General features: G+C 38.6%; 1 protein-coding gene across 3 annotated transcripts in view; it reads right to left on the bottom strand.

The window, feature by feature from the left end:
• The window catches only part of ATP13A5 (ATPase 13A5), a 113,861-nt gene continuing 102,976 nt past the window's right edge, over positions 1,360–12,244 (bottom strand). For all 3 annotated transcript variants that reach the window (XM_021070060.1, XM_021070061.1, XM_005670077.3), the window contains 3 exons: positions 7,284–7,372; positions 4,638–4,718; positions 1,360–2,509 (listed from right to left, as the gene is read on the bottom strand). In XM_021070060.1, coding sequence (XP_020925719.1) covers positions 2,249–2,509; positions 4,638–4,718; positions 7,284–7,372 — 431 coding nt within the window. In that variant the 3' untranslated portion in view covers positions 1,360–2,248. The remainder of the gene's footprint in view (positions 2,510–4,637; positions 4,719–7,283; positions 7,373–12,244) is intronic.

A 12,244-nucleotide genomic window follows, 5' to 3' on the forward strand; every position in this document is an offset into this window, starting at 1 on the left:
TTTTAACCCATTATGCCTCTGTAGTGACCCAAGCTGCTGCAGTCAGGTTCTTAACCCACTGCCCCATAGCGGGAACTCTCTGTGGCCCATGTTCATCATGCTTTTAGCAAACATTTTCCCCAAGACTAGTAAACCTTTCTCTGAGTGTATTTTTACCAAAGTCTAGAGTCCCACTTTATCATGTCTCCTCCCTCTCTTCAAAAAAAAGATGTGTGAAATAAAGATCATCATCTATCACATACCTAATAGGTTGTTGAAAAAACTGGGTGAGGGAGGCTGTACATTTATTGAATAAAGACTTTTTAAAATCTTTTCGTGCTATCTAAAGGTCATAGTATATCAGTTGAGTCTTCTCATTCTAAAGGTCAAATTACGAAACACAGATATGTCAACTCAAGGAAACTGAGCTGCCATATTTTTTAGGTTGACATATATTTCTTAATCATAAGCTAAAAATCTCTTTGATCTTTCGATCTTTTATTGGTGCCCACTGAATTAGACACATTTTAAAATGATCACACTCCAAAAGCTGCACATCCAAGAAAAGGTTAAAAAGCAAATAAAATGTAAATATTTGTCTTTACAGGAATTTGCATTTATGCTGCTCATTTTTATAACAAAGTGTATAATATTATGTAAAGCAACAAATTGCTGAAATTTTGAAAGCCTTTTTCCAATTGTAAAGATTTCAGAATTGTAAAGACTTTATTGAATCCACACAATCACAGTATTAGGCATGTAATTGGCACTCATGGAATGGGATTGGTTACCTAATTGACTATGACCCATTAAAGATCTGTTTAATTAGCAAAATTAGATTTATGGTTACAAGGAAAGCCTAGTAGGTAATTTAAAGTGGTCACCTGAAATAAATATCCTCTCAAGGTCACAGGGAGGTTAATATATATTAAAGGTAATAATGTGCAGAATATATTTGCAAAGGAGGTTGCCTTTCTTGTGGTCATCAATTCACATCTAATAATTGATTTAGATTTGATTATGAAAAGTCGCAATGGAACTTAAGGTTGTTTAGGAGCCTGGGAATTGTCATGCTGTAGATACAAACACTATGAGACCCTTGCCTAGGAGTGTTTTTTTTTTTTTTTTTTTTTTTTAAGATGAGCTATGCTTTTGGAGTTCCCATCGTGGCACAGTGGTTAACGAATCCGACTAGGAACCATGAGGTTGCAGGTTCGGTCCCTGGCCTTGCTCAGTGGGTTAAGGATCCTGCGTTGCCTGAGCTGTGGTGTAGGTCACAGATGCGGCTCAGATCCTGCGTTGCTGTGGCTGTGGCGTAGGCCGGCGGCTACAGCTCTGATTGGACTCCTAGCTTGGGAACCTCCATATGCCGCGGGAGCGGCCCTAGAAAAAGGCAAAAAGACAAAAAAAAAAAAAAGAAGAAGAGCTATGCTGGGTCTGGGCCAACTTGTGGCTTTCATCTGTCAGTAATAAAGAACAAAGATGCCATGCTTCTTTGAGTGAAAAGGACATTTTAATAGTTTATTTCACTACCTTTGTGATCTACTCTGGATCTTCTAGCTCACTGGCCCCCCAAAAAAATATACTTTGGGGGATGCCAACTTTGGTGGAATTTGCTTAGATGTTAGCTGTGCCCAAGCCAAGATTATAGGCAATTAATGGATACTTCGATCATCCTTCACTTCCACACTCAGAGCTGAATTTTCTAAAGTAAATTTCGATTCTTGTTTCTCTATTAAAACCATACAAAGAAGCAAAAGGAGAATTCTGCGACCTTGGGAAAAGGTATACGTATAAAGGTTCTTTGCAAATGAGTATATGGTTAAGTAAACTTTTGACAATTTATTAAGAGAAGTTTTTTTTTTTTTCAAATTCTTTTATTTCTGTAGATGAAAATAAAAATATGTTGGTGAAACTTTCAAACTCCCCTGCAATTTTTCTTTCTTCTGCTGATGTCCACACTATTAATTTTACTACCATGAAAAGTTATGCATCTTAACCAGGATCATGCCATGCATTGTGGATATGGTTTGTTAGAAAAAAGTGATAATCAAGGAAATGTATATTTTCCCTCAATGACAGAGGATACAGTCAAAACAGGCATGTTTAAAGGCCTTTGTTGTAAGGCTCAATACACTGAGAAATACACTTGGAATCTTCAGATGGAGAAAGAAAAGATCAGGGTAGACTATCGGTACCTCTCTATAGTAGTTTCTGGGAAAAAGGGGGATGCTGTTAAGAACAAGTGTAAGTGTAAGAACAAGTCTGATTACAATCTGGTCCAAAAATGTTGTTCTGTGGTTTGGCCTCCCAATTCGAGTTTTTCTCTTGGAATCTGTTCAGAGCTTTCATAGCCTTGGTTGATATAGAACCCATTTTTGCCATCACCTGAATAATCTGTCCTGTTTGTGGGAGGCCAGGTTGGGTCTTCTGCCAGTTTTTTTTGCCAGTTCCTATATGAACTTTTAGAATAGATTCCAAGCTCTTTCTTGATCCATAGCCAGAGCTTTCGATTTTGAAGGATGGCATCCTGGAAAAATCGGGTGGAAAAAACAAACCATCATCCACTTCTCCTTGCAGTCAGCTTGCTCTCCTCCACTGCCTGTTTCCCAGGCCTTCCTCCAAATGTGCTTATTACTGGCGTTCTGTGCCCACTCTCCTCTGAGCTGTCCCATGAAGCCTAGCAGCTCCCCAGGTTCTTTCCCCTGAGACACAAGTGTGTACCATGTTCACAGAAATCTGCCGGAAGCTTGCAGTCTTTCATTTCCAGAGAATTCCTGGTTAAATCCTGGCTGGCAATTTACTTAGAATTATTTTGCTGCCTGACTGAAATGATAATAAAATCATGTACTTAAAGTCAAGAAAAGAAAAAAAAATTACTGCCACATGCCACGAAGAAAGTATCAAATAATGGTTTGTTGAATGAATGAATGAATGAATGAATTCTTGAAATCAAATGGGTTTTACTTTCCATTTTGGGTGTCCTCTTTTTTGCTCTGTCCACAAGCACATGCAATTTTTATGCATTTGTAATAACAGGATTGGTTAAATCTTGCATTCTACTTTTGTTTATACTAGTTTCTCTGTCATATACAATTTGTAGCTACCGTCTTTTCCATAATTATTATTTTTTTGTTTGTTTGTTTGTTTTGGCTGCACCCTGGCATGTGGAAGTTCTCAGGCCAGGGATGGAACTTGTGCCACAGCAGTGACAATTCCAGATCCTTAACCTGCTAAATCACGAGGGAACTCCTCAATAAATCATTTTTAATGATTTTATAACATTTCTTCTTCTTCTTTTTTTTTTTTTTTTTTTTATTAATGGCTGCACTTGCAGCATATGGAAGTTCCCTGAGCTAGGGATCAAACTGGAGCTGCAGCTGGCGGTCTACACCAGTCACAGCAACACCGGATCTGAGCTGCGTCTGTGACCTATGCCACAGGATGTGGCAAAGCCAGATTCTTAACCCCCTGAGTGAAGCCAAGGATCAAACCCATATCCTCACAGACACCATGTCAGGTTCCCAACCTGCTGAACCACCACAGGAGCTCGTAACATTTCTCCATATTGCTGTATCACTATATAAACAGTATCTCTACTTTTGAACACTTGTCAGGTCTAATATTTTACCAATGTAGATAATAATGTGAAGAAAATTCTTCAAAAGTGTAATTTTTTTCCACTGTTTTTGGGCTATTTAAAAAAATATATAGTCTCAAAAATGGAATTCCTTAGAGTATGAGAAATTTGACACAGTGTATACAAATGGATATTTGCATATATATATATATATGTATTTTTAATTAATTTGATAGATCCTTTTCCCAAGGAACTTCAGTATATGAATCTTTTTTAAAAAACTGTTCCTTAAAAAAATAATACCTGAGTCTTTCACTGAGTAGGTAAAGTCATTTGGTGACACTGAGTAGAAGAGAAATGCTATAGGGGAAGGCCTTCAAGGATAATTGACTAGAATGAGCAATGGCTTCCCTTCTCTCTTAATTAAGGAAGCTCTTCTGAAGACAGTTCTTCACTCTAAAAGGTCTCATTGAATTTTAGAGCTGGAAGGTCATCTGGTCTATTCTCTACCAGATTATTGGGAATACTAAGAAAGTACAACACAATGCCTTCATGTGAGACAAAGCGAGAGTTAATTTGAAGCTCTGCTTTCTACACTACAGGTACTGAGGGCATTTCTATGCAGTCTTTGAAGAATTTTTTTTTCTTTTTTTGTCTTTTTCTAGGGACGCATTCGCGGCATACGGAGGTTCCCAGGCTAGGGGTCTAATCGGAGCTATAGCTGCCAGCCTACACCACAGCCACAGCAACTCCAGATCCGAGCCGCATCTGTGACCTACACCACAGCTCATGGCAACGGCGGATCTTTAACCCACTGAGCAAAGCCAGGGATCAAACCGCAACCTCATGGTTCCCAGTTAGGTTCGTTAACCACTGAGCCACGACGGGAACTCCTTCGAGGAATTTTAAATCATTCTCTTTTCTTTCAAAGAGAACCTGTACAGTTTTAACAAAACTTTAATAACTATCACTTTGAGGGACAAAAGGGGTTGCTCTAAAACATGAGCATCTGTTGAGAGTCAGCCCTTGATTTATCTCCCCGGAAAAATAGTTAAGAGCCATACAGAAATTCTTTTACCTCTGCAAAGAAGGCCACACAGAAGTGGGTGAAGGCTGCCACCAAAACTGAAACCCTCCATGATGTTTTGGTTGGGATGAACTGTTGACAAAAGAAGCACTGCCTTTATACTTTGCATACCTTACACTTGGAAAGAAATCACAATATTATCTTATTTAATGTATATATTTGTAACAACTCTCTGGGCTTGTTACTCTTTCTGCCTTATAGCTGAGAAGGTCAGTACCTTGCCCATGGACTCAAGACCAATTAAAAAATGGCAGAGCCAGAATTCAAAAGAGAACTGATTGCCTCTTGCCCTCTGCTCCCTCCACTGCCTGATGATAGATGCAGAGAAAATGTGACCTGGGTGGCAGACACGAGACAGTGAACTTTGGAAAGTGTCTCAAATACAAGGAAGATTCAATCATCCATCTAATGATGTTATTACTTCTAATTCTCCCAAAGCAAAATCTCCTTGGAGTTCATTTTTTCCATGAAATCGACATATGAGTAAAAGAGACATTTTTTTCCGTGAAATTGACATATGAGCAAAAGAAACAAAAGGGAGACCGAGGGAAACCAGGGGAAAATTTTTTTGAACAAATATTCCTAGCTCTAAGTCTAATGGCTTGATGAAAGTTGAACCCACTCAACCCATCTCCTTTTAAGGATTAAAAGGTACACCTTGACCACCAAATACACGTAGTAGATGGGACAGCTACAACTTCCTGTGGCTGCATCCATGATAAAAGAATAATCATGCAGCTCCCTTTCTCACCCTAAAGGGTTCAGAACGTGTAGCATGACTATGCACAAGGTGGGGAGTAAAATCACAGGCTTTCAGCAGTGTCCAAATGCTCACCACTGATTCTCATCTCTATTCTGATAGGGGTTATTCCAAAGTTACACTTTTCTATTTTTTCCCTTAAGTGGGGACATCCTTTCTCAGGGCTGTGAAACAGGCAGTCTGGGTAAAAGGGTTGTCTGGAGAAGGCTATGAGATATGGCCCTGAGTTGGATCGTGGCAGAGAACCTGGCCCTTTCCCTCACTCCTGCCATCACCTTAATCTGGGAGGTCTCTTCTCCACCCCTTGGCCTGGAAGGCACTCGTCACACACTAGTTTGGAATTCCCTGCTTCTGTGATGCTCTTCCCTCCTGGCTTTCAAGGTACATGAGAGCAGTGACCACATTTTACTCATCTCTGTAGCCTTAGGGCCAAGCACAGCCAGGAGCGGAGCGTTTTCTAAATGACTGAATGGTCTAGCTTTTTGCTTCCTAACTGCTTCTCTCTCCACAGCCTCTCTGCCCTCACCTGCACTCTTCCTGCTGTCATCTAATTAATCTATCTCAAGCGCCCTGCTGAAAAACCTGCTCTAATATCTTCAGTGACACCCATTGCTCTTGGCATACAGTCCAAACATGGCTGGCTGCTTTTATCCATCCATGCCTTCCTCACATTCCACAGCCTGCTGCCTTGGTCTTAGCCATCCTTCCAGGAGTTCTGTGAAACAAGACCTGCTTTGATTTTTATCTCTGCTACCCTACATTCTTTTGCATTTCCAAGACAAAAGAGATTCATTCAGCCCTCTCTGCTCATGCTGGGGCTGTTCCCCTGGTTGGGACTATCTCTACCTCCTACTTGGCAAAATCCAGCCTATCCTTCTGGACCTAGACCAAGTAGCATCACCTGCATGAAGCCTCCCGTGGTAGCCACAGGCCCAAGGAAGAGCCCTCCTTTCTATGTTTTTCCCACTTCAATTTTCCATTCTCTTCAAGCATGAATGGCCATGCCATCATTTCACTCGGATATGGCTCATCTTTGAAACAAAACTATAGGTGGAAGGCCAGAGGTGATCTTTAGCTTTTATTTCTCCCACAATGCTGGGTCCAAAAATGGGCTCAATAGCTTCTTCTTCTTTTTTTTTTTTTTTTTTTGGCTTTTTTAGGGCTGCACTTGCAGCATGTGGAAGTTCCCAGGCTAGGAGTAGAATAGGAGCACAGCTGCTGGCCTACACCACAGCCACAGCAACACCAGATCTGAGCCTTGTCTGCAATCTACACCACAACTCATGGCAATGCCCGATCGCCAGATCCTTAACCCACTAGGCAAGGTCAGGAATTGAACCTGTGTCCTCATGGATACTCGTCAGATTCATCGAGTCATGACGGGAAAATCTCAATAGCTTCTTAATACATTTCATTTTGATCCTTGCACCCTGTATCAAATGATAACTGCTGAACTAAAGCTCCCTATAGCCAATGTCTTACAGACAGAACACGATTGGCCTACGAGTCAACTTTTTCTTACTCTTCACAACTATATTATAAAGGATCTCTACTCCATGATGAAAAAGTTAAACTCGAAGGATTCATGATTGCATGAATGCATTCATTTCATTGTATTAGTATAGCATGAGCGATGAAGTACTCAAACATGGTATTCCAGGTATGAACAGAATAAATGAACTAAGCCGATGAGACTAATAATATGAAAACACTCCAAGGCTAGCATGTGTGAGATCTGCATGTTATTTGCTCTTCTAGTAAAGGGCAATAGCCTCCCAGTCAGTATTCAGTGGCCAGAAAGAGTATAGGAAGAATTGAGTTGTAATTGCAATGTGAATACAGTGCCACTGCACCTGGGAGTCACAGATACCACGTACCTCCATTCCACTGTATACGTCTTGAAAATCCGAAAACAGAATGAAAACTGTGAGGCCCAAGGCAGATACCAGCAGAAATGAGAATATATCTGAAGAAACAGCAAACATTATTTTTAGATACTAAAGGAAAGTTTCCTATAATTTGGCACACGTTGCAGAATCAATGATCTCTGTTGGACAAACACTGGATACATCTTCAGATGCTGTGATATATCCTCATATACTTTTAAATATGTTATAATGCTTGAAAGACAAAGGTGATATCTTAACATCTTTCTTTGAAAGGCTGGGTGTAGAAAGCTCTTAATTAAACGCATTCTAGTAAACGCCACACAGGAGTTTCCCCCACTGAGGAACCCCTACAGCTGGGACCCCTTGCAGAGACGGCCCATGTAAAAGGTCACCAGAGAGGCCTTGATGCTTTATTACTGAGGGCCTAGTGATATGAACTCTTGCATGAACAGATAAATAGTCAGTTCTCTTGCCCGGACCTCATTCTTTTTCCTTGTCTAGGGAATAAAGTTTGAAGGTCTTGAATGACTGACATTCAAGATCTTCCACAAGCTGGTTCCAATTAGACTTTCCAAACTGATCTCTGGCTGCTCTTCTTTACATGCCATGAAAAGTTAAGCTCCGAACCTGCTGCTTCCACTGAGGCCCAAACTTCTCCAGCTTCTGCGCCTTTGCTCACAAACTTGCTCACTGCTCAAGTCCCAGTTTTTCTTTAAAAGCCCCATTGCAATCCCACTTTCTTTTAAAGACCATCCCCCCTCCCCTGCAAGTCCTCCCTTACCATGTTTTATTTCATATGGTGTATATCATACTCTGCTTTCAAGGTCTTCGTTTATGTGTCCACTAGACCATGCCCACCTGAAAGGGACTTTGTGGGGGCTTCCCTGGGACTCTGACTTAAAAGAGGACATGAGAAACTAGCATGCACATCTGCTGGCTTCCTTCTCTCCAACTCCCAAACTGGCTTACTTTGGGGAGCTCAACGTTCCTGGATGTACTGTGCCAACATCCATGTTTTTGTCTCCCAACCCCATCCACTCCTGTGTCCATCAGAGCTTTCAGGTGCTTTGTAGACCATGCCTTATACATGCATGGTCTACAAAGCACCTTCAGTCCCACACAGCAGCATTTAATCATTGTTGCTGTGATAGAAATGATTCTTACAATCCTCAACATGTATAAACAAAGTAGGTTTTCTCTTACATTCTCTCTACCTCATTTACTCCAGTGTTGGAGGCCTACTGGCCCCCACATCCATACAGCTCTAGAAATGGACCAACTAGAAACTGGAGGCAACTGTTGCTCTACAGTAGGCCCTCTATTTTAAGTCATGAGAGCTCCATCTTCACCCTCACCTCCTACACCCACCCTCATATCCACCCATGCTTCACTTTATATATACAATTAGATGCAGCCCTTCCCATTAGAAAACCCAGGCTTGCTTGAGAGGAGAGTGAGGTAGAGAGAGGAGAAGAGGGAGCTGCTTGTCCTAAAATAGAGCCATCTAAGCGGTTTGATTAAAAGACCCCAGGAGATGGCTGGGTGGGTTTTTCATTTACTTCATTGTTTGCAAGTCCCAAGGATCCAGATGCTGGAAAAAGGATGATGGCCCAAGTGTCCACCTTGATGACGGCCTGGTACTCACTAGAACTGGGCTGAGTGCCGTGCACATCACACTGTCCTCAGACCAATGATCAGAAAAGCAGGCCAGGCCAGTGCGCAAATGAACAGTGCGGAAACAGAATGATAAGGCTCTGTTCTTTAATTCAGCTTGACTTGGAAAACATAATCAAGTGCATGTTGTCCTCTTGCTTAGTTGCTATTGATGAGTAAACTTGAAAGTATGGGGCTTTGTTTGCACAGGTGATTTGCCAAGACAAGTCCTGGGCAAACCATTACAGATTTTCAGATAAGAAGAGGGTTAGTGACTATTCACACCTGGTTCCACAAAAATTAAATCTGTACTTTTTCTATATCTCATCATAACGTTGATCTGTCAAAGGCTATTAAGAAGGGTAAAGACTCTTCTGTTACATCAAAATAAAATTGCTTGTATATTTTAATAGTAGTTCTAAGGACTTGTGACTTGTAACCTTGAGAGTATATGATTTATTATAAGATTATGTTTATCAGAATATATTTATAAAATTTTTTCATTTAAAAGTATCAGTTACGGAGTTCCTGTTGTGGCTCAGTGGTAACGAATCTGACTAGGATCCATGAGGACTCGGGTTTGATCCCTGGCTCCGCTCATGAGTTAAGGATCCAGTGTTGCCATGAGCTGTGGTGTAGGTCGCATATGTGGCTCGGATCCCGAGTTGCTGTGGCTCTGGCGTAAGCCAGTGGCTACAGCTCCGATTAGACTCCTAGCCTAGGAATCTCCATATGCTGCAGGTATGGCCCTAAAAAGACAAAAGACAAAAAAAAAAAAAAAAAAAAAGAAAGAAAGAAAAATTCTGTAAAAACTATAATTAAAACAAGATCTTAGCAAGTTCTCAAAACCTTTTACTAAATGGTTATACAAAAAAAGTTGAAAGGGGATGAAAACAGAGAAAATATGAATAATATAATTGCTAAAACTGGATTTTATCTTACTTCTCTAATATCTATGACTTTTAAAAAAAGTTAGAAATTGGAGTTTATTACACCTGATGTACAAAACTGGGGTAAAGTCTCCAAAGCAGAAATATTACAAGCTAGATTTTTTCTGATCATGACAATGAAAGTATAAATTATTAACCAGATTTAAATGAAAAATCCCCTCACATAAAAATTAAAAATAAAATTCTAAAGAACTTTGGGTCAAAAAAGGAAATCAAAGGTCATTTGTAAGCTATTGAGAAAAAGAGCAGTAGAAAAATGAAAACAAAATACTTTCCCACTTGAAAATTAAAAATCACTATTCTTGAAACTACTGGGTCAAAGAGGAAATTAAGTCATAATTTGAGACATATGAAAATATAAAGAATGTAACCCAAACTATAGTTATTGGACTTAAATGCTTTCCTAATTTGATAAGAATAAAAGAAAATGCATTGGTTATAAAATCAAATAAAACATTGAAAAAATTTTCAGGAGTTCCCATCATGGCTTAGTAGAAATGAATCTGACTAGTATCCATGAGGATGTGAGTTCAATTCCTGGTCCGCTCAGGTGGTTGAGGATCCAGTATTGCCATGAGCTGTGGTGTAGGTTGCAGATACCACTTAGATCCTGTGTTCCTGTGGCTGTGGCACAGGTCGGCAGCTGTAGCTCTGATACGACACCCAGCCTGGGAACTTCCATATGCCATGGGCGCAGCCCTAAAAAGCAAAAATAGGAAAAGCAAAAATGAACAGATTAGATAAAAGAAAGCATTTAGGATTATTAAATCAGACAGCTGGTTGTTTAAAGAAAGGCAGTAAAAATACACTTCTGGTAAAAATAAATGTACAAAACATACATAAACATAATTAAGATGAGAAGATATTAAAAGAATTGTAGAATGCATTAAAAATGATAAGAAAATATCATACAAAACCCTAGGCTAAGATGTAATAATCTCAATGAAATGGAATTATCTGAGCAAAATTTTTTATCTTCAAAAACAGTTTAAAAAGAGGATAACTTAAACCAATCCTCAAAAAATCATTTCTTTCACAGAAAAGATTTGGAATCATATGACTTTACTGGGTTCTTGCAAATAGGCGAGGAATAGACAATTTCTATCTATAAAATATTTTTCAAAGGAAGAAAAAGTCTGAATTCTCAAGTCTAATACACAAACCTAATAAAACACTAGACAAAAAACTTCAAACTAACTCCATATAAAATGCAGATACTAAAAACAATAAAATTCAATTTAGTAAAAGTGTCATCCACCAAAATAAGTAAGTTTGCTCAAGAATATGAAGGTGATTTAATAATATGTTTACTAATGTAGCACTTTCTAGCAATAGGTCAAAATAGAAAACAAGTATCATTATCTCCGCAGGTGACGAGAAGACGTTTGATGGAGTATCTCTCCCATTCTTGGTTTGAAAACATACTCTTAATTTACTGGAAATGTAAGAGTATTTTGTTTATATGATGTGAACTACCTTGAACCAATATTCAAACTTGTATTTAAAAGTGAAAACTACTAGATTTTTGCGAATGAGTGGAACTGTCAGCAGTTTCCACTATTACTTAACACTGTCCTGGAAATTCTGGACAGTACATCAAAACGGAAAATATAAATAAGCATTTTGGCTATTGGAAAGGAAGGAGGAACATTATTAATTGCAGATGATAATAATTATCTTCCTAGAACACCCCCAAATCAAGGATTGACAGCAAAGTTCAGAAAGGGTTTTGAATGGAAAATAAATGCTATAAACAACACTATATCTTTCACATGTATTTGTGATTAGAAATTAAAAATATAATGGGAAAAAGTCAATCACGATATAAACAAAAATACAAAATACATAGAATTAGATTTTTAAATAGATATGTAGGATCTATAATGGAGAAAACTACAAATATTTACTAAAAATATAAAAGAGTTATGAATAAATGGAGATATATGACATTTTATTAAATGTGAATATTAAATTTTGTATTTTCCCTAGTGTCTGGATCCCAAAGGTAATTTTTTAAAAGCTTAGCAATTTACCCTGTAGAGTATATGGAAGAATGAACAAGAAAGAAAAGTAAGAAATTTTTGAAAAATGGAGAGTAATGATGATACCAACCTTATTACTTATCAAAACTTATAAAACTGTAATTTTTAAAGTATAGTTGTAGATTAATAGGCTGGCATAGCAATGGAAACAGAAAAGATAGTCTAGGAACAAACTAATTACATACAAATTAGTACATAAGTATATAACATAAAAATAATATAAAGTTTATATAAATTATATATATCAGAAGACTATAAACAAACACATATGTAGGTATGATAAAGATGGCACTATATTCAGTTT

Source organism: Sus scrofa, chromosome 13 (genome assembly GCF_000003025.6).
Source record: "Sus scrofa isolate TJ Tabasco breed Duroc chromosome 13, Sscrofa11.1, whole genome shotgun sequence".
Taxonomy (NCBI): Eukaryota; Metazoa; Chordata; class Mammalia; order Artiodactyla; family Suidae; genus Sus; species Sus scrofa.